The sequence below is a fragment of the Dama dama genome, chromosome 3 (genome assembly GCF_033118175.1).
Source record: "Dama dama isolate Ldn47 chromosome 3, ASM3311817v1, whole genome shotgun sequence".
NCBI lineage: Eukaryota > Metazoa > Chordata > Mammalia > Artiodactyla > Cervidae > Dama > Dama dama.
In genome coordinates this window covers 62,448,015-62,475,724 of record NC_083683.1, presented here as the reverse complement: position 1 = coordinate 62,475,724, position 27,710 = coordinate 62,448,015, and the positions used below count along the sequence as shown (strand labels likewise).

At 37.3% G+C, this 27,710-nt stretch overlaps 1 protein-coding gene across 2 annotated transcripts in view; it reads left to right on the top strand.

Annotated features, from left to right (window-relative positions):
• HELB (DNA helicase B) overlaps window positions 1-27,710 on the top strand; it is a 45,154-nt gene that overhangs the window by 1,466 nt on the left and 15,978 nt on the right. For both annotated transcript variants that reach the window (XM_061130635.1, XM_061130626.1), the window contains exons 2-11: window positions 1,191-1,598; window positions 2,598-2,767; window positions 4,858-5,736; window positions 8,248-8,425; window positions 9,799-9,940; window positions 12,488-12,642; window positions 19,983-20,064; window positions 20,580-20,639; window positions 21,976-22,204; window positions 23,023-23,166. In XM_061130635.1, coding sequence (XP_060986618.1) covers window positions 1,191-1,598; window positions 2,598-2,767; window positions 4,858-5,736; window positions 8,248-8,425; window positions 9,799-9,940; window positions 12,488-12,642; window positions 19,983-20,064; window positions 20,580-20,639; window positions 21,976-22,204; window positions 23,023-23,166 — 2,447 coding nt within the window. The remainder of the gene's footprint in view (window positions 1-1,190; window positions 1,599-2,597; window positions 2,768-4,857; window positions 5,737-8,247; window positions 8,426-9,798; window positions 9,941-12,487; window positions 12,643-19,982; window positions 20,065-20,579; window positions 20,640-21,975; window positions 22,205-23,022; window positions 23,167-27,710) is intronic.

The window sequence follows — 27,710 nt, the reverse complement described above, 5'->3', positions numbered from 1 at the left end:
TTAATCTGAGTTCTGTAGTAAATGGGGTAAACAGTAAGGAAGAAAATACTTAAGGCAGGTGCATCAGCTTTTGCAAAGACTGTGTGGTAGGAGGGACCCTGACTTTTTTTTAAATTGAAGGATAATTGCTGTACAGAATTTTGTGGTTTTCTGTCATACATCAACAAGAATCAGCCATAGGTGCACCCATATCCCCTCCCTCCCAAACCTCCCTCTCATCTCCGTCGGGATCCCACCCTTCTAGATTGTCACAGAGTCCCTGTTTGAGCCACACAGCAAATTCCCACTGGCTGTCTATTTTACATCTGGTATCGTAAGTTTCCATGTTACTCTTTCCATACATCTCACCCTCTTCCTCCTCCCCTTCCCCCATGTCCATAGGTCTGTTCTCTATGTCTGGTTCTCCATTGCTGCCCTGAAAATATATTCATGAGTACCATCTTTTTAGATTCCATATATATGCACCAGTATATGATATTTCTTTTTCTCTTTCTGACTTAACTTCACTCTGTAAACTAGGCTCTAACTTCGTCCATCTCATTAGAACTGACTCAAATACGTTCCTTTTTATGGCTAAGTAGTATTCCATTGGGTATATGTACCACAGCTTCGTTATCCATTCATCTGTCCGTGGACATCTAGGTTGCTTCCATGTCTTAGCTATTGTAAATAGTGCTGCAGTGAACATTGGGGTACACGTGTCTTTTTGACCCTGACATTTTTTTTAGATACTGCTTGGAGGTCAGTATTGGCTGAGATCAGAGTAGCAGAGAGGGAACCACTTTTAGGAGAGGAACAACAGACTTGCCAGGTACCAGGCCTCCCTCCTGGAATACAAAAACAAATAAAACATTACCTTATTCTAGAAAGCTTACAATGTAGTAGCTGCTTCTGCTAAGTCGCTTCAGTTGTGTCCGACTCTGTGTGACCCCACAGATGGCAGCCCACCAGCCTCCTCCATCCCTGGGATTCTCCAGGCAAGAATACTGGAGTGGGTTGCCATGTCCTTCTCCAACAATGTAGTAGAGGGAGACAGATAAACAGGTAAGTGGAATCTAGACACTGCGATAGACATCTGTATAGGGTACTGTCCCAGGATTAAGGAGAGTAGTGGAGTTGACAAAACATTGGGAAAGATTTTAAATTATCCTAAATTAACATTTCTTTCTTTCTTTCTTTTTTTTTTTAAGTTTCTGTGTTTGATGAAAACACTCAGCAGAAATGTGACGTGTTTGGACGTTTTCCATTAACTGATGCTTGGTGGCGAGTGAAGGTACAGGTTAAGCCTGTGGCATCAGGGAGCTATCAGGCTCAAGGATTTCCATCTTACTTTTTACAGTCAGATATGTCACCACCAAATCAAATCCACATCTGTTCCCTCTTTCTTAAAGAGTGTAATGTCTCCAGTGAGCAAAGAGTTAAGTTTTTTACATGGTTAAATAATAAATCAAGGTATAAAGACCTCAATTTTGAAAATCTTATGGAAAACTTAAGAACTTGGCAAGAGGAAATTGAAGGGAATAGTAAAAAACAGTCTACGCAGAAAACACAAGAGCCACCACCAGATCATGAGATGCCGCTTCCTCTGGAATTCACATGTAAGTGATTTTTAGTGGAGTTTTAGTGTAATTGAGATTCTGGATGACTAGTATGTTTAAAATATCACCAGTACAGTACAGTACAGTATAGTATTCTTTTTTAAAATCGGTTTGATGAAAATGTGTTTGTATTGCTTTTGGAGTATGCCATTAACATTGCGGGTTTCTCATCTATAATGTGAAGATATGGGGTGAGATGGGAGAAGGAAATGGCAACCCACTCCAGTATTCTTGCCTGGAGAATTCATGGACAGAGGAGCCTGGTGGGCTACAGTCCATGGGGTCACAAAAAGTTGGACACAACTGAGTGACTAACGTGGGGTGAGACGGTCTTTAAATATCTTTCAATTCCTTTCCTGCTCTAAAAGTGTGCTTCTAGGTCTCTCCCTAACTTTTGTGTCCGTAGGATTACCTTGAGTTGTTAAGAAAAAGTTCAGTTCTGTTTAAGAAGGCGGAGAAGAAAGGCAGGAAAAGAACAATCCATTGTGGAAAGATTTCAGTTCAAAATGATTTAAAATAACTTTTAAATATGGTTTGTTATCTGGACATTCACATATATGGAATGTCTTATTTCTTAATTCCATCAAATGAATTTGGCAGTAAGTACATCATTGAATGACTTCCATGTTGAAAGAATCATGACTATAAAAAGATTATAAAGTTTAATATGTAAGTGGTTTTTACTGCTTTGCTTTGAATTTATCTATATATTATTTAGTCGGACATTTTATTCTGTTGCAAGTAGGAGGAAGCAAAAGGCTAAGAGGTAGTTGTCTAAGCATTTGAAGAACATAAATTTTGGTGTTAAACACAACGAAAGCCATCTTGGTACAAAAATAATTGTTATAATACAATCAGTTTTCTCCTGCTTAAAGTAAATGTGTTATTCTCTCTTTGGAATTTCTTTAACTAGTTGTGCTAAATGAGAAAGTCCATCAAATCAGTTGTTTTATGAGCTCATTTGTTAACCTGGATTTGTTCTTTTCTGATATCCTATAGTTCCATTTAAAACGGTGATGAGAGCTTTGCAGTTCCCAAAAATAATGGAATTCCTTCCAGTTCTTCTGCCTCGACACTTCAAACAGCTCATAACCTCAAATTCTATAGAGGTGTTGGAAGAGATAGAAGAGATTTTAGGTACACAGCCTTGGAAACTTGGATTTCGTAAAGTAAGTAAGACATTTGCTTAGCTTTTTGTAATCTTATACAAGGCAGGATATCTCAAACTTGGCAATTTTGCATCTTTTTCTAAGGAAAGAAATTTGTACAACCTCAATGTTGATTTATTCTCCTTTCAGTGTTACAACTGAATATAAACTTCTTATACCTGTCCTCTTATACAATAAATTTACAAAGGAAAACAAAATAACAAAGTAAATGATATTCGTATCATCAGTACTTTAGTTACATAATTTAATTTCATGACTTTTTTTGTAACTAAATTGCCATTGCACCTTGAATAGAGATCTCACTGAAGATGCAAGTTCTTAAGAGTTTGGCAAGCAATTCTGCTACATAGCACAATTTCTCACTTATTTGAGCTTTCAAAAGCCTTCATTATTCATATGGTACATCGTGATGTCATTTGATTTTTTTCTTTGGCATAATAATGTCATTTACAATTTCTTTGGCACTTCTGTTTTTGTTATTAGATGCCAGGAGTAGTAAAGTGATACTGTGAGGCTCCAGAGGTGCTGAAAACCAAATGTGGCACTTAAATCAGTACTTGGTTATGAGTGGTTTTCCAAATGAAAATACAGTTTAAAGATTCTGATATAATTTGTGGGTTCCCCAAGAATGTTTGCAGATTCCATCCGTCTTGAGAAATACTGGAATAATGAATTTTTTCCCTCTGTAAAATGATTATGATTTCAATATGCTCGGGAGAAAAAAAAGATTCTGGAGCACTATAGATAATATATTATCTATATTTATTCGGTAGGGCAGAGAGGCAGAGCAGTGAACCTTCTGGGACTCAAGTGGGAAAAGGAGGCTTGGAGTCCCTTGTTCAGCATGCAAACCACCCCCCAGAGTAAATATTTTTATTGAGGTTTTATGTTCGTTTGCTAGGACTGCTGTAACAAATAGCATAGACTGGTTGGTGTAAACCACAGAACTTTTATTTTCTCAGTTTTGGAGTCTGTAAATCCAAATCCAATCAAGATGTTAGCAGGATTGGTTTCTTCTGAGGCCTCTCTGCTTAGCTTATGGATAGCTATCTTCCTGTGTCTTCACACCATCTTCCCTCTGTGCTTGTCTGGGTCTAAAGTCTTCTTATAAAGACACAGTCATCTTGGATTAGGGCCTATCCCACGTCTCATGTTAACTTAAATCTTTTTAAAGACCCTGTCTCCAAATAGGGTCACATTCAGGGTTCAGGGTGTTAGAATTTCAACATATGAATTTTGTGGGGTACACATTTCAACTTGTAAGTTGTATGGAGGGCTCCAGGGATGATGTCTCCATGAAAAAAAAATGGAGCTAGTAGATGACCTTCTGAGTGGGTCATGATGAAGGAAGTTCTGTACCTTTTCAGTAGAATTTGGGCAGAATTGTTGATGGGTACACGGAGAACTAAACAAGTCAAGAAAATGAGGCAGTCATTAACTCCACAGTACACACAAGAGTTCAATACAAAATTTATGTAATCACAGCATATTATGTCACTCAATCGTGGATCCCTTTATACTGATTTAACCAAAATCAGTTTTCAAAATGGTACTGTAACTTTTTCAAGGATGGGAGGAGAAGTGTGTGTTTAGGTGATAATATAAAAGAGAGTAAGTTCCATGAAGAAAGACTTTCCAAAGTAAGGAGTTAACAATAATTGCCTAATTTTTTTTTTTAAATTAAAGAATAGTATAAACAATACTTAGAAATGTGGAGATAAATTCTGGAAGAAATAGCTAAAAGTGTTGGAGGTGTTGCCTTTAGAAGTCATGGAAAGGGTAAGTCAGGGATTCATATATTTTGTGATAAGCCTCTTAGTGTTACTTGACTTTTAAAACTAAAAATATGTCTTGCTTTAAGAAAATATAATTTTAATTAGAGCAGTATATAGATCTCTGATCACAGTAAAATTAATTAAAAAATAGTGATGTGTTAGGTACATAGTTTTTTTCCTCCAAATTTCATTGAAACACATGTCTTCTGGAACTTAAAAATTATTAATAAATGCCATAGTTGTCACTGTAATTCTCATAATAGGTATCAGTCTTTATCACTCTTATAAAACAACATGAATTTTATTTTCTTAAAGATAACCTACAGAGAACTGAAGCTCTTGCGATGTGAAGCTAGTTGGACGTCATTTCGGCAATGCAAGTCTCTTTTCCAGTTGATGACGGATTTGGAGAAGAATGCGTTAGTAATATATTCTCAACTGAAGCAGATATGTAGAGAGCAGGGGCACACGTGTGTTGAAGAAGCTGACTTAACTTTTCAACTGTCGGACCTCATGTCTTTTCACGATGCTTGGCAGTCTCTGAAGTTCTTGAAGGATATTGGCGTGGTGACGTATGAGAAGGGCTGTGTCTTTCTTTATGACCTTTACCAGGCTGAGCGAGGCATTGCCTCTTCAATCTGTGACTTGATGACCAGGCCCCCATGGCAGCTGCAGGTCGATGTCAAAAAGGTGCTTGCATCTATTTGTACCCCAAGACCTGAGAATTCAGGAAGTGGTGATACACTGAATAAAAGTAATCCTGATGAAACAAGATCAGAAGATCTGGTGGATACTTTGGACATGCAGGACAGCGCTGACCATATTTGGGATGAGGGTGAAAATGAAGTGAATGCAGAAATGAGTGAGGGTCAACTGGATCAGGACCAGGTAACTGCTCTGGACATGATTTGCTCCAATGCCGTGACGGTCATAAGTGGGAAAGGTGGTTGTGGGAAGACCACAATTGTTAGCCAGCTTTTTAAGCATATAGAGTTGTTGGAAGAAAGAGAAGTGAAAAAAGCTTGTGAAGATTTTGAACAAGACTGGAATGTACCACAAGAATGGATCACCTTTACCGAGCAAAGTCAGCAGCAACTGGACAAGGCTATGGAAGTTTTACTTACGGCGCCTACAGGGAAAGCAGCTGGCTTACTGAGACAGAAAACTGGTTTTAACGCTTATACACTGTGTCAGGTAAAACCTTTTACGTTTTTTCTCTACATAAAACATTGAAAGATGGACTTAATGATTGTGTTTTTCATTTCCTCCTGACAACAATTAGTGGGCATATATTGAATGTTTTCTAGACCCTTGCCTTGTGGTATTTTAATCATTAGATCAGAGATTCCCCAACCTCCAGGCCATGGACTGGTACCTCCTATCTGATCAGCCACAGCATTCGATTAGAAATAAAGTGTGCGGTAAATGTAAGGCCGTTGAATCTTGAATCATCTTGAAACCATCACACCCTCCTCCTACCCCCATCTGTCTGTGAAAAAATTGTCATCTGTCCATGAAAAAATTGTCTTCCACGAAAACAGTCCCTGGCGCCAAAAAGGGTGGAGACCGCTGATTTAACTCAGTGTGACTCAAAACAACCAGTCTATACACCGTTACTGTTTACAGTGAAATAGGGGCTCATGCCATCACTGCGCTGCTTCCTTCTTTAAGAAAGTCTTATTATGAAAAAAAAAGTCAAGTAAAGTGTATGCTTAATGCTGTAGTTAGTTTTGATTCTGGCATATAGCCCTGTTTCTCATTGGGACTGCTTACAAACATGTCAGAGTCCACATTTTGTGGAATAAAAGCTCCATGAAAGTGAAAACTTGGGTCATCTGGTTTAGCGCTCTATCTCCTCTGCTCTCAACAGTGCCTGGCGAATAGTGGTTGCATAATAAGCATTCCAAATGAATTAAGATGCTTGAAAAAAATAGCTGTGGCTGTAGTTGAGAGTTATGAAGTTTCAAAGTTATAAAGAGTTGGAGAGTTTCCTTTAGCCCTGACCTGCCATTTTATAGATCAAGGAACTTAGTCCTTGGAAGATTTCTGAAGGAAAAAATAATTGCAGTCTAATGGACGATGAAGCTCAGGTAAGAAGAATGTTTTATTTAAGGGAAAGGCCTTCCCAGAGGCATTGAGGTGAATCATCAAGTAGGTGTATAGATTTTGAGGGGACTTTGTTGAATGGAATGAAGTGTGTGTATTGTAAAATAATGGAAATTGCACTTGGTTTAGACTGGGAACTTGAGCTCTAAAGTTTGTGTTTTCCCGTTTCATAAAGTCCTTGACAAAGGAGTGAAGTGGGAAAATGATGGTATCTGCATTTTACAGAAGAGCCAGTAGAAATTTGAGGGTGTTAAACAGGTGGGCCCAAACTTAACCAAGGGCAGAGCTTGCCCTGGGATTCACATCTGTAACCTCCCAGCTTGCTACTCTTTCCACCATGCCATGATTCCCTTATTTACTACAGACTTTGTACACCTAACAAACAAGCCTGGACTTGATTACTGGGGAGTCATTTAGGTTCCCACGCAAAAGAGGGAAATGAAGAAAGCAGTTCTGAGGAAGGCTACCTAGAATCATGGGATTCCCTGCTGGCTGAGATAGTAAAGAATCCACCTGGGTTTTGATACCTGGGTCAAGAAGATCCCTTCGTAGACCCACACGCCATCTCAGAAATTACTTTTGCGTTACGTTTATCACATGAGTGAGCATAGTGCTAGAGAAGCTCAATGTAGCTCATTGGTGGGAGAATCTTTTGATCAGTTTATGATTTTCTCCGTTACGCCTTCATGTCTGGTTAGTCTGAAGGACTGAATTAGAAGAGGAGAGGCCGGAGAAGGATCATTACTGAATTTCATCTTATGTTCCAACTCTGATCAATTAGTAGTATCTTAATATTCGGTTGGAATGCTGGGAGGACATTTCTGCAGCTATGTTTAGGCTCAGGAGAGCCCTGAGGTGGTTGTTATATCATGTATTTATCATTCTTGGGCTAGGGATACCAGCAGATAATGCAAAAAAATTTTTAGTGACAGTGAGCATACACACACACACACATACACACATTGCACATATATATATAAACAACATAGAAACATTTTTTGAATGATATACACCAAAATATTTAATATTCTCTGTAAATTTTTTTTAATAGTAAATATTACCTCTGTAATAGGGTTTTTTTTTTAGTTGTCTTGTTGGTTGTAGTGGTGATAGTTTTTCAGTGTTGGGAAAGTACTTGAAGAAAAAATAATATTTTTATAGTTAGTTCAGGCAGGCAGCCCTTTATTTCCAGAATAGAGTGTTATAGTTGGGAGAAGAGTGAGGCTTAAGTGGGCTATTTCTGAAGGCCAAGAGAGGGTTTAATTGTGGTTGGAAAGAACAGGGAGCTCACTCTGGTCAAGAGTGGTAAGAAAACAGTTGGGATTCTGGTGGTGGAAGAGTGCTGTTTGTTGAATTAAACACACTAAGTACTCACTAGGAAGCAATTTTTTAAACTATTTCCTCTATCTTTCCATTCTGTAACTTTTGTGTTCTTTATTTCTTTCATCTTTCCCCCCATATTATTGTACCTATATCCTCCCCATCCCTTTCCCTTTTAAGAGTTTTATTTTAAAAGAACATGTTGTTAAAAATTTTTGATTTTTTTTTTTTTGGTGAATTTTTTAACCTGAATTTAGAAATGTCATACTTTGCTTGTAGGTCAATTATAGTTTCTATTTATGGAAGAAAAAAATAAAGACCAAGGACAGGCCATGGAAATTTTCTTCCGTTAGAGTTCTGGTTGTGGATGAAGGGAGTTTGGTATCTGTATCAATCTTCAAGTCGGTTTTAAATTTATTGTGTGAGCACTCCAAACTTTCTAAACTTATTATCCTTGGTAAGTTAAAATACTGTTGGAATCCTAATTGTTTGGTTCAAATCATTGTGGTTAGCAGGTTGTTTTGGGGTTTTCCAGGTGTTTCATTGGTAAAGAATCCACCTGCCAATACAGGAGACTCACCAGAGACATGGGTTCAATCGCTAGGTCGGGAAGATCCCCTGGAGAAGGAAATGGCAACCCACTCCAGTATTCTTGCCTGGAAAATCCCATAGACAGAGGAGTCTGGCAGGCTACAGTCCATAGGATCGCAGAGTCAGACACGACTGAGCATGCACACACATACACAGTATTGTTTATACCATTTCAGTGTTTTAATATCCAGATCCTACAGGCGAGAAGGCGTTTCTCAGAGCCCACACTAAAGGCTGTCTGAGTTCGGTTTGACCACCTCTATCAGCTCAGTGGCTTTTTGTTTTGGTTAATTATTAGCAAGCTAGGTTGTGAATGAAATAAGAGTTGTGAGGGGTTACGGTAATTACCTAAATGATGACTATTAAAATAGTAAAATTGTCACAGACTCAGAGTAAATCAGGGTGTAGATCATTTGGAAATAATAAAAAGTCTGAATGATAGACCCCTTAAAAGTAATTTTACGATTTTAAGCTAATAGTGCAAAAGAGACCTCACTAGCGTAAGTCCTTTCCAATTTTGGTGAGATTTAGTTAGATTCTATTGGATAGTACCGGCATATAGACTATATATGATTTAGTGGAGGAGAAAATAAAATTGCAATGAGAGAATCAATATATTAGGTATTTGAGGATATTGTATAAGCAGTTGATTCTATTAATAGTTAAAGCATTCTCTCAGTTTCCCAGAAAATAGTTTCTCTTTTCTCTAGGGTTTGCTTGTTTGTTTAAAGTAAAAAGATGTGTAATAGAGCAGAACATTATCATTACCTTACTGAAATTTATCTATTATCAAATGCAGTGGATTTATTTCACACTTTTATGTTAATTTTATTTATTTGAGGCCATAGATTTTTCCATGTTTAGTAAGACATTGAGCAAGATTGAATAAATGACTAAATTATAGATACCTAAGATCTGTTTTTTTCTTTACATGGTGGTGAAAATATATGCCCCAACACATATCCGTAAACATACCAAAGAAGTTCAATTCACATTTTACTTTACCGTGTTATCACTGTTTTTATACTTTATATTCTTTAATTGGAATGGCTTATGTTGTGAATATTTTTGAAGACTTAATGTTCTTAAGTAATTTTAAGCAAAGTTTTTTTTTCTTTTCTTCTCAGAGTAAGTCTTTATAATTATAGCATTTATCAGTAGGGAGAAATGAAAGTAATTTCTAAATTTCAAAATCCTAGTTACTTAAAACCTACTGTATCTACTTTTTCCCCTTTTCAGGTGATGTTAGACAGTTACCCAGCATTGAACCTGGTAACTTGCTGAAAGATCTTTTTGAAACTCTTAAATCAAGAAATTGTGCTATTGAACTAAAGACAAACCATAGAGCAGAATCTGAACTAATTGTGGACAATGCTACAAGGTATATTATGACTAAAATTCTGCATTTTCTTTCTGTTGTATTGAAAATAAAGGAAAAATACAAGCTTTTGAATTAAGGTGATTCAGTGCAGTGTGTTTACTATACTCTTTTAGCAAAACTGTTCTATCCTTCAGTATATGTATATCTTTTGTACCACAGTTAGAAAAGCAAAATTAATATTTTTCATTATTGGCCCAACATAAATTGTTGAAATTTAAGAATAAATATGTTTTCTTAATTTTAAAGGTATATTTGTGAAATAAAATTGCATCAAGCTTAGACACCAGAATAAACCCAAGGGGAGCAGAGAATTGGAAATGAGTTCATTAGAGTTCAAAGGCAAACTGGGGAATACATTTCCTGTAATTTTTATAAGGGGAGAACCCAAAGCATAAAAAGATGTTTTACTCCTCGATGAATCCTGGTGGTACCTGTGGCATATTACTTCAGGAGTAGGAAAGAATCCTTCTGTTCCTGTAATCTTTGTGTAAGCCTTTAGTGTAATCCTCTGTAATAGATGTGATGGGGCTACAGAATATTAAGAAACTGTTTTATTCTGTGGGCCACAATTTATCTTTGTTTCCGACTCTTACAAGGTGCTATTTTTTTCTTTGTTGGTTGTTTTTTTTTTTTTTCAGGTTTCATTTCCTTTTATTGGCTGTAGTGCATCCTTTATTTCTGTATCTGCATGGAATTATTTTTGGTTCTACTTTATCACTAGCCATTGCTTAGGGAATTCTTGGGATCATGGGGCAATCAACTGAGTGGCAGAGGATTATAGTTGATTGGTGTAAAAATACAGCCTGGGTCCTGAACTATTGCTGTGATCATGAATTTAGCATGAAACTTCATTGTCTTGGGTCTTCTTTGCACATTTTTTGTGCCTCTGTCTTGCCATTGGACCTGGATGTATCCATCTGGGGCTTAGGATCTGGAACTAGATTTTTTACGTACTTGAGGACCAAAAATGGCTTACCAATTAATGTAGAATTAAATTGGAAGGTAGATTTTGCTCAAAGAAGTACTTTTTTTTTAAGAGTACTTTCTTTATGATGATTTGTTTTCTGTCAGAAGAGTTTCTATTTCTTTAATGATAGATGAAAAACTTGATAGCTTATATGGAGGTCTTTGCAGTTAGCTATCTGGTTCAGATATTCAGCAGGACAGGATATTACATTAGACTACAAGATGCTGTTTTTGTTGTCTAAACATTTTCTTGCTTGGATGTCAGCAAAAACTATCTCCCTGTCCCTGTCTACCCTGGAGAGAATAGAGAGGTAGGGAAAGAATGGATAGGAGCAGTGTAGATGATGTAGTTTCATATTGAGACATTATGAAAAATAATGTAGAGTTGATATGTAATATTCTTTACCTATAACTCTTCTGCCCCTACATAAAGGCAACCTCGGTTTTGGAATGTTGGTAGATGATTGGTCATTTTAAAGTCTAGAAATCTTGGAAGATGTCTTAGAACTCAATTTTCTCTGAAACTTAGGAATTCCTTTTAGTAACTTTTTCAATATCTTTTGGGCTTTGCTCCTTTCATCATTTCTTCTTGGTCATCATCACCAAGTGGTTAATGACAGATGAGTCCTCGTGATACCATAAACAGAGACAGAAGTGTTACATGTCCTGGGTCAGAAGCAGAACAGGAAGTCCATGGTGATTCTCAGCACCCCAAATTAAATCTGGGGCAGTTCAGCAGGGCTGGTCATCTCCTCTCTGCTTTCTTCTCTTTCCACCATTTTGGGAAGAGTTGAAGATGACACACAATAGGGAACTGTACCTTTGATAGCTAGGCTGCTGTTGGTCTTTACAGGGAGTCAGTTTTCTAACAAATAGCCAAGGAGGGACTCTAGTATGACAGTGCCACTGGCCCTTACTATGTTTTCTGTTATGGCTTGCTAATCTTGGGGTGTACAAGAATAAAAAATGAGTGAGGAGGGAACAGAAGCAAAGAGAAGATGTGGATACTTGGTTCAGTTGAGAAGATGAGCCCATAGATATGATATATAACAGAAGAAAGGGGAAAAGAAAGAGTGTGATGTACATGTATGAAAAAGCCCCCAAAGAATCTAAATTAATTTAAGTAGAAATATGGAGCCCAGTGGGTCCAAATTTCCGTCCTAGCTCTTCTTTCTACCTCTGTGAGTTCGGACATCCCCACTGTAGTCAGCTAAGCATCATGTTGCTTTATCTATGAAATGAGGATAATACCTACCTTGTGTGGTTCTTTTGTGGTTTGGAGAAAAGTAGATCAAGTTCTCAGAATGTTGCTTGGTAAATTTTTTCTAATACTTTATTTTTTTTTTACCTAATACCTTAAATATGCTAGGAGTAGGGGACTGATGGATAAATGTAGCATTGTGGTCTTGCTAAGTCTGTTCTGAAACTCATTTGCTATTTATAATGCATGTATAGGTGGCCTTTTCACCCTGTTTATGACGTATTCACAGGTATTATTGTAATGACATTATCTCTGCTCGTATGTGAAAACACATTTTTGGATACTAATGTTCTTGGTGTATTATTTTATCTTTATTTAAGAATCTCAAGATGCCAGTTTCCAACATTTGATGCAGAGGTGAATATCTCTGATAATCTGACATTCCCTGTCTCAATACAAGATAAATCATTCATTTTTGTCAGACTCCCAGAAGAAGATGCCAGTTCTCAGTCCTCAAAAAGCAATCATCAGTTTTGTAAGTATTAACTTTTATGTTATACAGGGTTAAATATTTCGGTTTTATAATTGAGTTATTAAATACTTATAATTTTATTTGACAGTAATATAAATATTGCTAGTAAAACATTAGGCACTGAAAATAGATTTATTTAATGTAATAATTTAATAAATTTATTAATCATCAGAAGCAGATTACTTTTGAATTTTGTAAAGAAGTAAGTTCATGCATACTAAAGGACTTAGTAAATATTTGTTGAGTAAATAAGTGATGTAGATGATTAGTTTGCTGTGCGGTGCTCAGTCACGTCTGACTCTTTGTGACCCCATGGCCTGTAGCCTGCCAGGCTTCCTCTGCCCATGGGATTCTCTAGGCAAGAATACTGGAGTGGGTTGCCATTTCCTCCTCCAGGGGATCTTCCTGACCCAGGGCTGAAGATGATTAGTTTACAGTAAAGCAAAAGCCCCAGTAATCCCAAGTTTATTCTTAATGAATGAAGCTGTTGTTTTTTTTTTTACAGCAGTTGGAAACATTTGTTGTTTTTAGGACATTTGTGAAACAAAAGTAGTGGCTGTCAAACTGTTGCTAAGCTGAGTTCCTAACAGTTCTGTTTCTAATAAAATGGACAAACATTACTTCTAATTAGGAGTATTAGGATAACAGGGTGATAAGACTGAGAAAATGCATGAGACAAGGGACTCTTCTCCCTGTGTGGATGAGTCGTGTCTGATCACTCCACCATTGGTAAAATGGGGGTAATAGTGACAGTGTGGAACAGTTGTGAAGGTTGAGGGCATTTGTCAGTTTTGAGGAGCTATGTAAATGTTATTTTTTTTGTAAATCAGTTCAGTCACTCAGTTGTGTCTGACCCTTTGCGACCCCATGGAATGCACCGCGCCAGGCCTCCCTGTCCATCACCAACTCCCGGAGTTTACTCAAACTCATGTCCGTTGAGTCGGTGATGCCATCCAACCATCTCATCCTCTGTCATCCCCTTCTCCCCCCACCTTCAATCTTTCCCAGCCTCAGGGTCTTTTCTAGGGAGTTAGTTCTTGCCATCAGGTGGCCAATATGTTTCAGCTTCAACATCAGTCCTTCCAATGAACATTCAGGACTGATTTCCTTTAGGATGGACTGGTTGCATCTCCTTGCACTCCAAGAGAATCTCAAGAGTCTTCTCCAACACCACAGTTCAAAAGCATCAATTCTTCAGCACTCAGTTTTCATTATAGTCCAACTCTCACATCCATACATGACCACTAGAAAAACCATAGCCTTGACTAGACGGACCTTTGTTGGCAAAGTAATGTCTCTGCTTTTTAATATGCTATCTAGGTTGGTCATAACTCTGCTTCCAAGGAGCAAGTGTCGTTGAATTTCATGGCTGCAGTCACCATCTGCAGTGATTTTGGAGCCCCCCAAAATAAAGTCTGGTTGGATCTCCTTGCAATCCAAGGGACTCTCAAGAGTCTTCTCCAACACCACAGTTCAAAAGCATCAGTTCTTTGGCGCTCAGCTTTCTTTATAGACCACCTCTTACATCCATATATGACTACTGGAAAAACCATAGCTTTGACTAGATGGACCTTTGTTGGCAAAGTGATGTTATTTTTTTGTAAATAATAGATATTAAATTATTACTCCAAATGAGTTTATTTAAATAGATTGTACCTTTGGATCTTTATATTATAAACTTGCTTAGCAAGCTTTTAAAAATAGTGTAGTGGTTTACTCAAAATTGAATTGGGTTGTTATTGAGGATTTATTGTAGTTGCCACAGTTCTTCAAATTATGTGCTTCTTACTTAGCAGCTTTCACTCGGCATGTGATATTAATTGACATCCAACTTTATCCGTAAGCCTTTCCTCCCTGTGAGCCCCCATCGTAGTTCCCTTGGGTTAGTGTTCATTCACACGTTACGATATTCTTTTTTTAACTGAGATCAGGTAATAATGGGATTCTATAAATGCGTTTTTGGTGGTGTTTTTTTTTTTTTTTTTAATTATAGAAACCATTTACATCCCTTAGCAGAAGTCAAATGATACAGAAGCGTTTGAAATAAAAATTAATATTTCCTTTAGTTATTCCCACTCCTCTTCTCCTGAGTCAACTCCCATAAAATTTACATCCATAGAAAGAGCTTGGTGTTTATCTTTATAAAACTTAATTATATCCATGTGTACGTGCTAAGTCACTTCAGTCGTGTCTGACTCTGTGCAACCCTATGGACTATAGCCTGCCAGGCTGCCCTGCCCGTGGGGTTCTCCTGGCAAGAATAGTGGAGTGGGTTGCCATGCATACACAGACATGTATTAGTTTTACATAAATTGGATTATAAGCTGTGCATTGTTTTTGGCTTGTTTTTTATTCCACATGTTGTGAATAATTTATAGATAATGTTTATCCTCACCATAGCTTAGTTCATAGTAGATATTAGTACAGTTGAAGAAAATGAGACAGCTATGGTTAAGAAACTTTCTTTCTCTGCTATTCCATTTAGATCTACCTGAAATAAGTTTTATTTCTGGCACCCATTCTTTTCATTAATGAGAATGTACTTAAAAAAAAAAAGTTGTTTCAGAATGGTAGCAGAGCTTAGCTGATGCTGTTTCTCTATCTTAATTATAAACTTCAGCCGGAAAACGAGTCTCTGCTTTAAGAGAATTGAATAAATACTTCTTAGAGAGGCATATAGTACTTTTTCATGAATAATTAAGTGTTATTACTTAATACTTAAGAAATAAGTATTTCTTAATAAATTACCCAGTTATTCCCATTATTGCAGGATACAAAACCCTGAGACAGGCTGGAATTCCAGTGATGCTAAAATGTGAGAAGAAATGCCTATCTCTGAATTAAGGAAATACAGTGTGTATATTGATCTGGGAGATGTAGGGACAGTGAACAGAGCAGGGAGCAGAATAGCATGATCCTGTACGTGTGAAAGAAAACAGGGTTCTGGGAGACCTTTGCAAGCAGGGCTTGGCTGGAGGTAAGCTGAGTGTTGGCCATGTTTTACTGATAACCCTTCCTTCATCTGAAAAATGAAGGGCTCCATGAGCAACTAATTCTGTCTTCCTAGAGGAGGGCTTACAAGTACTGGGCTTTTTCATTCCCTTTTGATTTATCTATGAGGGAAAGACCTAAAAGCCTGAAATGTTTTTTCCCCAATTTTTATATCTTCTCTCTTTCCTGAGAAATGTTCCCTGATTTGTAACATTGCTAAGAGAGATGAGAGGAAGCCAGCTTCTCAGGCAGTGAGGAAGGACAAGTTGTAAGTGGACATTATCACTATCAGTGATCTGAGCACTAAAAGAGGGAAGCTGGCCACCCTACCCTGCTGGAAGACTTCTTTTACTTCCAAGGGCCTCAGTTTCACTTTCGTAGCAAGGGTGTAATCAGTGGTGAGAGTTAAACTATTTAATAGCTGGTTAGAGTCTGGTCACTATTGGACTAGATGTTCTTCCTGTGTCAGGGTTAACCTATTACTTGTTGAATCATGGGGAGATCTGGGGATTCTGGAGGAGGGAAAGACATGGTTGGGATGCGAGGGAGGACTTTGTGGTGTTTGGGGAGTAGCTGTTTTCTAGTCATTATAGAAATATCTCCCTATTTTATACTGGTCTGTATTAGCTAAATGTCAGCTCCGGGTATAATAATACATGCCTTATATGCATGTTGTGATGATTAAATTAAAGATGAAATCACAATTGCAAAGCATATAGATTCTCAAACTATAACTGATGACCACTAGTGCCACCAGAGCTTAAAATAGAAGTCGCACATCAGTGATTCTGTTACATATTTTGGCCTCTTGCTCATACTTTAAATTTAGCGTTTACAAACCATCGATAAATACGCAGTGATGATACTACAGATTAGGAGCAGTCTGGGCTAGTGGTTGAGAAAGAATGTCTGGAACCCTTGCCTTCATTCTGTTTTCTTTTGTTCTGGCTGATGAAGCAAATAAGGTTGATCCTCCCGTGGTGAACCTGTATCCCATTTGATGAGACCCCTTAGCAGGAATTCTGAACTAGTTTCCCCTCAGTCAGTCTCTCCCATCAGGAAGCTTCCATAAACCTGTTATCCTTATCCATCAGAGGGCAGACAGAATGAAAACCACAGTCATAGAAAACTAATCAAACTGATCACACTGACCACAGACTTGTCTAACTCACTGAAACTATGAGCCATGCTATGTAGGGCAGCCCAAGACGGACGGGTCATGGTGGAGAGTTCTGACAAAAAGTGGGCCACTGGAGAAGGGAATGGCAAACCACTTCAGTATTCTTGCCTGGAGAACCCCATGAACACTATGAAAAGGCAAAAAGATAGGACACTGAAAGATGAACTCCCCAGGTCAGTAGGTGTCCAATATGCTACTAGAGATCAGTAGAAAAATAACTCCAGAAAGAATGAAGAGATGGAGCCAAAGCAAAAACAACACCCAGTTGTGGATGTGACTGGTGATGGAAGCAAGGTCTGATGCTGTAAAGAGAAATATTGCATAGGAATCTGGAATGTTAAATCCATGAATGAAAGCAAATTGGAAGTGGTCAAACAGGAGATGGAAAGAGTGAACTAAAATGGACAGGAATGGGTGAATTTAACTCAGATGGCCATTATATCTACTATTGTGTGCAAGAATCCCTTAGAAGAAATGGAATAGCCCTCATAGTCAACAAAAGAATCCGAAATGTAGTACTTGGATGCAATCTCAGAAACGACAGAATGATCTTTGTTTGTTTCCAAGGCAAGCCATTCGGTATCACAGTAATCCAAGTCTGCCCCAACCAGGAATGATTCTATGAAGACCTCCTAGAACTAACACTCAAAAAAGATGTCCTTTTCATTATAGGAGACTGGAATGCAAAAGTAGGAAGTCAAGAGATACCTGGAGTAACAGGAAAATTTGACCTTGGAGTACAAAATGAAGCAGGTCAAAGGCTGTTAGTTTTGCCAAGATAATGCTCTGGTCATAGAAAACACCGTCTTCAAACAACACAAGAAAAGATTCTACACATGGAGATCACCAGATGGTCAATACTGAAATCAGATTGATTATATTCTTTGCAGCCAAAGATGGAGAAGCTCTATACAGTCAGCAAAAACAAGACCGGGAGCTGACTGGCTCAGATCATGAATGCCTTATTGCCAAATTCAGACTTAATTTGAAGAAAGTTGGGAAAACCACTAGACCATTCAGGTATGACCTAAGTCAAATCCCTTACAATTATACAGTGGAAGTGAGAACTAGATTCAAGGGATTAGATCTGATAGATAGAGTGCCTGAAGAACTATGGACAGAGGTTTGTGACATTGTACAGGAGGCAGTGATCAAGACCATCCCCAAGAAAAAAAAAATGCCAAAAGGTAAAATGGTTGAGGGGGCCTTACAGATAGCTGAGCAAAGAAGAAAGGCCAAAAGCAAAGGAGAAAAGGAAAGGTATACCCATTTGAATGCAGAGTTCCAAAGAATTGCAAGGAGAGATAAGAAAGCCTTCCTCAGTGATCAGTGCAAAGAAATAGAGGAAAACTATAGAATGGGAAAGACTAGAGATCTCTTCAAGAAAATTAAAGATACCAAGGGAACATTTCATGCAAAGATGGTCATAATAAAAGACAGAAATCATATGGGCCTAACAGAAGCAGAAGATATTAAGAAGAGGTGGCAAGAATACACAGAAGAACTATACAAAAAAGATCTTCATGACCCAGATAACCACGATGGTGTGATCACTCACCTAGAGACAGACATCTTGGAATGTGAAGTCAAGTGAGCCTTAGGAAGCATCACTATGAACAAAGCTAGTGGAGGCAATAGAATTCCAGTTGAGCTGTTTCAAATCCTAAAACATGATGCTGTGAAAGTGCTGCACTCAATAGGCCAGCAAATTTGGAAAACTCAACAGTGGCCACAAGACTGAAAAAGGTCAGTTTTCATTCCAATCCCAAAGAAGGGCAATGCCAAAAAATGTTCAAACTACTGCACTATTTCACTCATCTCACACACTAGCAAAGTAGTGCTCAAAATTCTCCAAGCCAGGCTTCAACAGTACGTGAACCGTGAACTTCCAGATGTTCAAGCTGGATTTAGTAAAGGCAGAGGAACCAGAGATCAAATTGCCAACATCCACTGGATCATTGAAAAAGCAAGAGAGTTCCAGAAAAACATCTACTTCTGCTTTATTGACTATGCCAAAGCCTTTGACTGTGTGGATCACAACCAATTGTGGAAAATTCTTAAAAGAGATGGGAATACCAAACCACCTGACCTGCCTCCTGAGAAATCTGTATGCAGGTCAAGAAGTAACAGTTAGAACTGGACATGAAACAAGACTGGTTCCAAATAGGGAAAGAAGTACGTCAAGGCTGTATATTGTCACCCTGCTTATTTAAATTACATGCAGAGTATATCATTCGAAATGCAGGCTAGATGAAGCACAAGCTGGAATCAAGATGGCTGGGAGAAATATCAATCTGAGATATGCAGATGACACTACCCTTATAGCAGAAAGTGAAGAAGAACTAAAGAGCCTCTTGATGAAAGTGAAAGAGGAGAATGAAAAAGTTGTATTAAAACTCAGCATTCAGAAAACTAAAATAATGGCATCTGGTCCCATAACTTTATGGCAAATAGATGGGGAAACAATGGAAATGGTGACAGATTTTATTTTCTTGGCCTCCAAAATGACTGCAGATGATGATTGCAGTCATGAAATTCAAAAACGCTTGCTCCTTGGAGGAGAAGTTACGACGAACCTAGACAGCATATTAAAAAGCAGAGACATCACTTTGCCAACAAAGGTTCATCTAGTCAAAGCTATGGTTTTTCCAGTGTCATGTATGGATGTGAGAGTTGGACTATAAAGAAAGCTGAGTGCTGAAGAATTGATGCTTTTGAACTGTGGTGTTGGAGAAGACTCTTGAGAGTCTCTTGGAGTGCAAGGAGATGCAACCAGTCTATCCTAAAGGAGATCAGTCCTGGGTGTTCATTGGAAGGACTGATGCTGAAGCTGAAACTCCAATACTTTGCTCACCTGATGGGAAGAACTGACTCATTGGAAAAGACCCTGATGCTGGGAAAGATTGAAGGCAGGAGGAGAAGGGGACGACAGAGGATGAGATGGTTGGATTGCATTACTGACTCAATGGACATGAGTTTGAGTAAGCTCCGGGAGTTGGTGATGGACAGGGAGGCCTGGTGTGCTGCAGTCCATAGGGTCACAGAGTCAGACACGACTGAGTGACTGAACTGACTGATTGAAACAGTGTTATAATTCAGTGCTTTTCTGTGTTAATTCAGTGTTAATTCAGTGTTATAATTCAGTGCTTTTCTTTTTCTCTTGAATCATCAGATTTATATTCTGCAGTTAGTACTTTACTCAAAGAAAAGGACCTAGAAGACGTGAAAACATCACAATTTATTGCATTTAGAAGGTAAAGCATTTACAATATTGTATTGTTTTTAAAACTGCATCTTTTAAATTTCATACCTTATTAATCTAGATGCTATTGAAATGGGAGACTCTAGTAGTTCATCACTATGAATTCTCTCTTATTTTGAGGTATTTCTTTGGTAGACTCAGCAGAAGGCAGTTTTTAAAGAGGGCTGTTCATTCATACGTTCATTTATTTGTTGGTCACAGTGCACAATTTGTGGGATCTTAGTTCCCTGACTAGGGATAGAACCCAGGCCCATGGCAGTGAGCGTACTGAGTCCTAACCCCTGGACCACCAGGGAATTCTCTAAAGAGGGCTCTTTCTACCAAATATTATATTTGGAAATCTGAACGGAAGAAATACTTGTATTTAAATCACAATTACTAAATACCTTTTCCTGAGGAAAGCTCTGGAAACTTTTGATAGAATCCCATATATCATAATTGTTGGTAAAAGAAATCTACACAAAAGAGATTCCGTTAAAGTGACCCTTGCGTTTTCCTGTGTTGCAGGCAGGACTGTGACGTGATCAACGCGTGCTGTTGCCAGCACTACACAGGACATCTAATCAGGTGAGGACAGTGCTTCCTGGATTCTCCGTCCTTTTGTTTGCTTATCATTGCAGTTTATCATTGATGGTTATCATTGTAGTTGCATATTTAAAAGTCTTTTTTCTCCATTGTGAAGTCAGATGATCTCTTCAATTAAGTATGAGATAGGTCCTTAGGAATTTTTGGCCATCAGCGTAATGAGAAAAATAAGGAGTAAAATTGTCCTTGCGGTTTCCTACCTCTAGCCTCTACACACTGAGCTTTGAGAATTTAGGGCAGTTTTTCAAATTAGATATGCGTGGAATGTGTTCAAGAACCTTAGCAACAGGATGCCTGCAGAGAGACCCTTAGGTGAACATCTATCGGGGAAATGAGCGGATAGAAAAGCCGTGCTGTTCACACGTAGGACAGGCTAAATAACTTCTCTTGCATTTATCAATAGGGCTTCCCCTGTGGTTCAGTGGGTAAAGAATCCCCCTGCAATGCAGGAGACCCCAGTTTGATTCCTGGGTCGGGAAGATCCCCTGGAGAAGGGAAAGGCTACCCACTCCAGTATTCTGGCCTTGAGAATTCCATGGATTTTATTAGTCCACAGGGTCACAAAAAGTTGGACATGACTGAGCGACTTTCACTTAATAATAATAATACCATTTATTAAGTGCAGAGAACCCAGAAATGTGTAAGTTACTAGAGGATCTACTTGTCTATTGAGTAAAGAGACAAAAAACATGATAGGTACCCCAACAAAGGGTTAAAAAAAAATTAAAAAGCACATGATTGGGGCCATCGAGTCTGGGTCTCAGTCCTGAGCAGGTAATTTCACCTTCCCGTGTAAGCATACTTACATACTTACTCAGAATCTCCCTCATAACGTTGTAGTAAGGATGAAATGAAATAACATAAAGCATTTACCAATTTGCTGCTATTACTCTGATACAGTGTCATAATTATTATAATAGAAATATGTATAAATGTGTGAGACTTGAATTGGAGTAGTGATAACAGAGATAGGAGAGGAGAGGATGAATTTAAAAGGTAGAGTCAATAAGACTTCTGGTAACGTTTGGAATGTGAAGGGAAAGACAGATATCAGCCTTTATGCCAAAACTTCTAGCTTGAAAGAAGTCAGCTGGGAAATGTCATTGAGTTTGAGGTCCTGCAGTGAGTGTAGGTAATCAGATCACAACTCTGGGAGCCTGCTGATTTCTTGGTGACCTTTGGAGAACAAAGGTGATGTGAAGAGTCTGTGGAAATTATTTTGAGAATTGGATCAGATCTGAGTGGGAATCAGTTGCATAAAGAATATGAAATTGAGGTTTTCCAAACTCTCATACTGTATTCTTATTTTCTATCCCAGAAACCACCAGAATAGACTTGAATTTGGAGTTGGTGATAAAATTTGTTGTACCAGGAATGCGTATCTCTCAGAGTTACTCCCTGGAAATACTTTGAACAGTCAACAAAGTAATGAATTAAACGCCAGTGGCGAAGACTTTAATGGTGGTACTCCTGGTTTTGCTAAAAATAAGCATGACTTTGAAAGTGGTACTCGACTCTGCAATGGAGAAATATTTTTTATAACAGCGGTAGGTGATAACAGAAAAATAGTACCTTTTTACCTATGAAGGATAGATTTGGTTTTCTTTTTATTTCCCGAGGATTGATTCAGAATATAATCATATGAGAGCTGACATTTTTCTTCCATAATTTTTTGTTAAGAATTTTTGGCTTTGTATCCATGAGGAATCTTGGTTTGTAGTTTTCCAGTGATATCTTTTCTGAGTTTATGAAGCCAACTAATGCTGGCCTCATAAAATTAGTTGGGAAATGTTCCTTTCTCTTACATTTTCTGGGAGACTTTGTGAAGAAACAAATTTTTAGTAAGTTTGAAGTGCTCAAGTAACAAAACCAAGGGACAAGTGATACACTTGTGTTTTACAAAGCGGCATTTCCTTGGTTGCTGCTTAAATATAGAAGCTATACAAGTGGTCTCCTTGAATTTGCCCTCATTGTATAAACACCTTTGTAAACTTAAAAGTTTATTTTTTAAAATTTGTAAAGAAAAGTGAACTCTTTGCCAAAAATATATGCAACTTATACAATCATTGCAAGAAGTAAAATGTATAGTCTTTAGAGTAAGAACAGCAATACAAACTGTTCTCTGAAGGGTCAAATTAAGGTTAAATTTCAATGATCAAAAACTTCCATTTATGTTTATTAAAGTATTTGGGTGTGTCTGTATTCAGTTGGTGCTCAAGCATAGATTTTAAGCTTTTTGAAATTCTTAACAATGATTCATGCTATTTTATTTATAAGGTGCTTGCATTTTATGTTCAATCCCAAATAGACCTTTGTAGAGTACATATTTGAAAACATAAAGAGCAGTTATTTGTTTTGGTGACAGGATAAAACTGATGTAACTTTTGGAAAGAGAAGATTTTTGACCATTAATAATATGGCTGGCCTGGAAGTAACTGTGGATTTTGGGAAACTAATGCAGTATTGCCACATAAAACATGCATGGGCAAGAACAATTCATACTTTTCAGGTAAGAGTGGACTTTTATAAAATGATTTAAATAGCTTGCCAAGATGGAGTACCTTGCATTATTTTCTTCCTAATTTTCATTGCTTTTATTATTTTTTTAAATTAGTAAACAAAATACACAATAGCACAGAACCTACTGTACAGACACTAACGTTTTGCTCGTTCTGCTTCAGAGCTCTCTATACTTTCCAGACCTAAGACGCTGTAGTTAAAGCCTCATTTTGCAGGTCGTCTTCCTCTGTCTCCCAGGGGGAGGCATCAGGACTGGGAGGACTGAATTTCCCCCTTGCTCTACTTAGCTTGTCTTTATTTAAAATTTTGATACTTGGTTCATTGTGGATCTTTTTTGCTCTAAATTTTAACTTAAATTATTTTCTTAAGTCAAAGTATAGTTGATATACAATGTTTCAGGTGTACACCAAAGTGATTTAGTTATACATATAAATGTATATGCATATATGTTTTCAAATTCTCTCCCATTATTGATTATTGTAAGATATTGAATATATATAATTCCATGTGCAATATAGTAGGTCCTTGTTGTTTAATTTATATACAGTAGTGTGTGTCTGTTCATTCCAAATACCTAATTTATCGCATCTCTCCCTCCCCTTCCCATTCCCTTTTGGTAACAGTATGTCTGTGAGACTGTTTCTGTTTTGCAAGTAAGTTTGTTTGTGTCATTTATTAGATCCTACATATGTGATATCATATGATATTTATCTTTCTCTGTCTGACTTCGCTTAGTGATAATCTGTAGGCCCATCCATATTGTTGCAGATGACATTCTTTCTTTTTTTTTTGGCCATGTTGCGACTTGTGGGATCTTAGCCCCCTAACCAGAGATTAAACACGGGCCCGGCAATGAAAGCACTGAGTCCAAAATACTGGGCCACCAGGGAATTCCCTAATTTTAGTTTTTTAAGAAAATTCCATACTGTTCTCCATAGTGGCTGCACCGATTTGCATTCCTGCCGACAGTGTAGGAGGTTTCCCTTTACTCTATACTCTCTCCAGCATTTATTATTTGTAGACTGTTTTGATGATGGTTATTTTGACTGGTGTGAGGTGATACCTCATTGTGGTTCAATTTGCCTTTTTCTAATAATTAATTAGTGATGTTGAGCATCTTTTCATGTGCTTGTTGGCCATCTGTATATCTTTGTAGAAGTATCTATTTAGGTTTTCTGCCCATTTAAAAATTTTTTTTGAGATGTATGAGCTGTTTGTATATTTTGGAAAGTAATCCCTTGTTGGTTGCATTGTTTACAAATATTTTCTCTCAGTTCATAGGTTGTCTTTTCATTTTGTTTACGATTTCCTTTGTTGTACAAAAGTTTTTAAGTTTAAAGAGGTCCTATTTGCTTATCTTTGCTTTTGTTTCCATTCCTTTGGAGATGGATCCCTCAAAATATTGCTGTGACTTATGTCAAAGAGTGTTCTGCTTATGGTTTCCTCCAGGAGTTTTAAAATGGTTGGTCTTACATTTAGCTCTTTAATCCATTTTGAGTTTATTTTTGTGTATGGTATTAGAGAATGTTCTGACTTCATTCTTTTACACTTATCTGTCTAGTTTCTTCATCACCACTTACTGAAGAGACTGTCTTTTCCCCATTGTATATTCTTGCCCCTGTTCTTATAGATTAATTGAGCATATGTTTGTGGTTTATTTTTGGGCTTTTTATCCTATTGCATTGATCTTTGTGTCTTTTTTTGTGCCGGTACCATACTGTTTTGATGACTGTAGCTTTGTAGTATAGTCTGAAGCCAGCAAGCGTAATTTCTTCAGCTCCATTCTTCTTTCTCAGGCTTGTTTTGGGTATTTCAGGTCTTTTATGTTTCTATACAAATTTAAAAAATTTTTGTTCCAATTCTGTGAAAAATGTCATTGGTAATTTGATAGAAATTGCCTTGAATCAGTAGATTGCCTTGGGTAGTGTGATCATTTTAACAATATTGATTCTTTCAATCCAAGAAAATATATCTTTCCATCTGTTTCTGTTGTCTTCAATTACTCTCATCTATGTCTTATAATTTTTGGAGTATAAGTATTCTGCCTCCTTTTTATTCCTAGGTATTTTATTCTTTTTGGAGTGACGGTAATAAATGAAATTATTTCCTTAATTTCTCTTTCTAATAGTTCATTGTTAGTATATAGAAATGTAACAGATTTCTGTATATTAATTTTGTATCCTGCAACTTACTGAATTAATTGATGAGTTCTAGTAGCTTTCTGGTGGCATTTTTAGGATTTTCTGTATATACTATCACATTGTTTGCAAACAGTAACAGTTTTACTTTTTCCTTTCCAATTTGGATTCTGTTTATTAATATTTGTATTTCTTCTCTGATTACTGTGGCTAAGACTTCCAAAACTGTGTTTAATTAAAGTGGTGAGAGTGGGTATCCTTGTCTTGTTCCTGATCTCAGAGGAAATGCTTTCAGCTTTTCACTGTTGAGTATGATTTGTTGAGCTGTGGGTTTGTCATAGATGGCCTTTATTATGTTGAGTTATGTTCCCTCTATGCCAACTTTCTGGAGAGTTTAGTTCTTTAAATTTGTTTTTTTATGATTGCTGAGTTTCTTGGCATCCTCTTAAATTTTGTGCCCAAAGCAAGTGCCTTATTTGCCCTCCCCTCATATATTCTCACCCTCCTCTGAGGTGGTTTCTAACCTGAATTTGTCCATTCATACAGAAACAGGGTAAGCAAGTTTTACATAAATGGTATTGTATTGACTATATATGTGTGTGTGTGTATATGTATAACATGCAACTTCATTTTTGTTTGTTTAATTAACTTTATTAGGATATAATTTGCATGTACATTTTAACTACAAAGTGGGGTGCATTTTGACAAATGTATCCCCTTCCTCTACCCTTGTGAGGTAATGACCTTTTTAAAAAATTTATTTTTAATTGGAGGATAATTGCTTTACAGTACTGTTTGTTTCTGCCATAGAACAACATGAATCAGCCACAAGTATACTTATATCCCCTCCCTCTTCAAACTTCCCTCCCACCGTTTACACCATCCTACCCCTCTGAGTTGTCACAGAGTACCGGGTTGAGCTTCTTGTGTTATACAACGGTTTCCCATTAGCTGTCTGTTTTACGTTTAGTAATATGTGTGTCTCAGTGCTACTCTCTCGGTATGTCCCACTCTCCCCTTCCCCTACTGTATCCACGGGTCTATTCTCTATGTGTTTATCTCTATACCTGCCCTGCAGATAGGTTCATCTGTAAGTACTATTTTTCTAGGTTCCATATAGTGTTAGTATACTATATTTGTTTTTATCTTTTGACTTACTTCACTCTGTGTAACAGGCTCTAGGATCATCTGCCTCACTACAGCTGACTCAAACTTGTTCTTTCTTATGGCTAGTGTTACAGATAATTACCTTTTATTTGGGAATAATTTTAGATTTATAAAAAAATTGGGAAGTTAGTACTGAGAGTTCCCATATACCCTACACTCAGCTTTCCCTGATATTAGCATCTTATATAACTGGTATATTTATCAAAACTAAGAAATTACTGTTGGCACAATACTATTAACTAAAAAATAGACTTTATTTGTATTTCACCAGTTTTTTCATTAATATCCTTTTTCTGTTCCAGAATCTCATTCTGGATACCACATTTTGCATTTGGGGCAACTTGCTTTTCAGCTTTATTTTAATATTTTCGAGTTCTCAGAAGTTATTTGTGGCCCTGTTATTTACTCATTGTTTTGGGACTCCCCTCTCTGCTGTTACGTTGTATTATGGCAAAGCTGTATCAACCTTCTTTCTTGTGTAGAGAATTGTACAGGTTAAACCGTATCCTCTAATAGTAGGTACACATTAATTAGCATAGGTTTTTTTTTAGTGGATTGTGTTTTATTTATTAACTTATCCCATCTGTTTCAAAAAGAATTTGAAATGGGTCACAACAGTGCCCACAGTTGAGCATGAGTTTTTAAAAGATAAAGAAATGCCTGTCAAGTGGAAAATAAAGGTGAAGATGGCAAAAGGATTCCTGCCAGGAGTGGATTGGGATGACTGTAGGCACGTCCTATTTGCTTGTTAATATAGACTGCAGATTTGCTTTAAGTTTCCTTGAGGACAGAGTTCCCAAAGCAAAGAAAGAAGCTGCCAGTTGACTGTGTCTATTGGATTAAAGAAAATGAACAGTTGTTGAGAAGGGCAAATATTCCTAACTGTGAGATCCTGGAGAAATTTCTCCCAGGGATCTTGAGAATGGGGACTCTAGAATTCTGGAAACTCATATTCTTCAGTTTTGGGAAATTTTCTTAGATAATTTCATTATCTCATTCTCAGCTTTCTCTGTTTTTTAGAAGTTCTTTTAGAACTTCTATTATATATTATCTAATAGACTTTTTATAGACAATTATATAATAGTCCATTACATATTATATAATGGACTTCCAGAACTGGTTACCTGAATTTATTAGCTCTCCTAAATTTAATTTCATTAGCATTTTGCTGTATTTTCTGAGAGATTTCTTCAAATTTACAATTCAGTTTTTCTGTTGCATTTTTAGA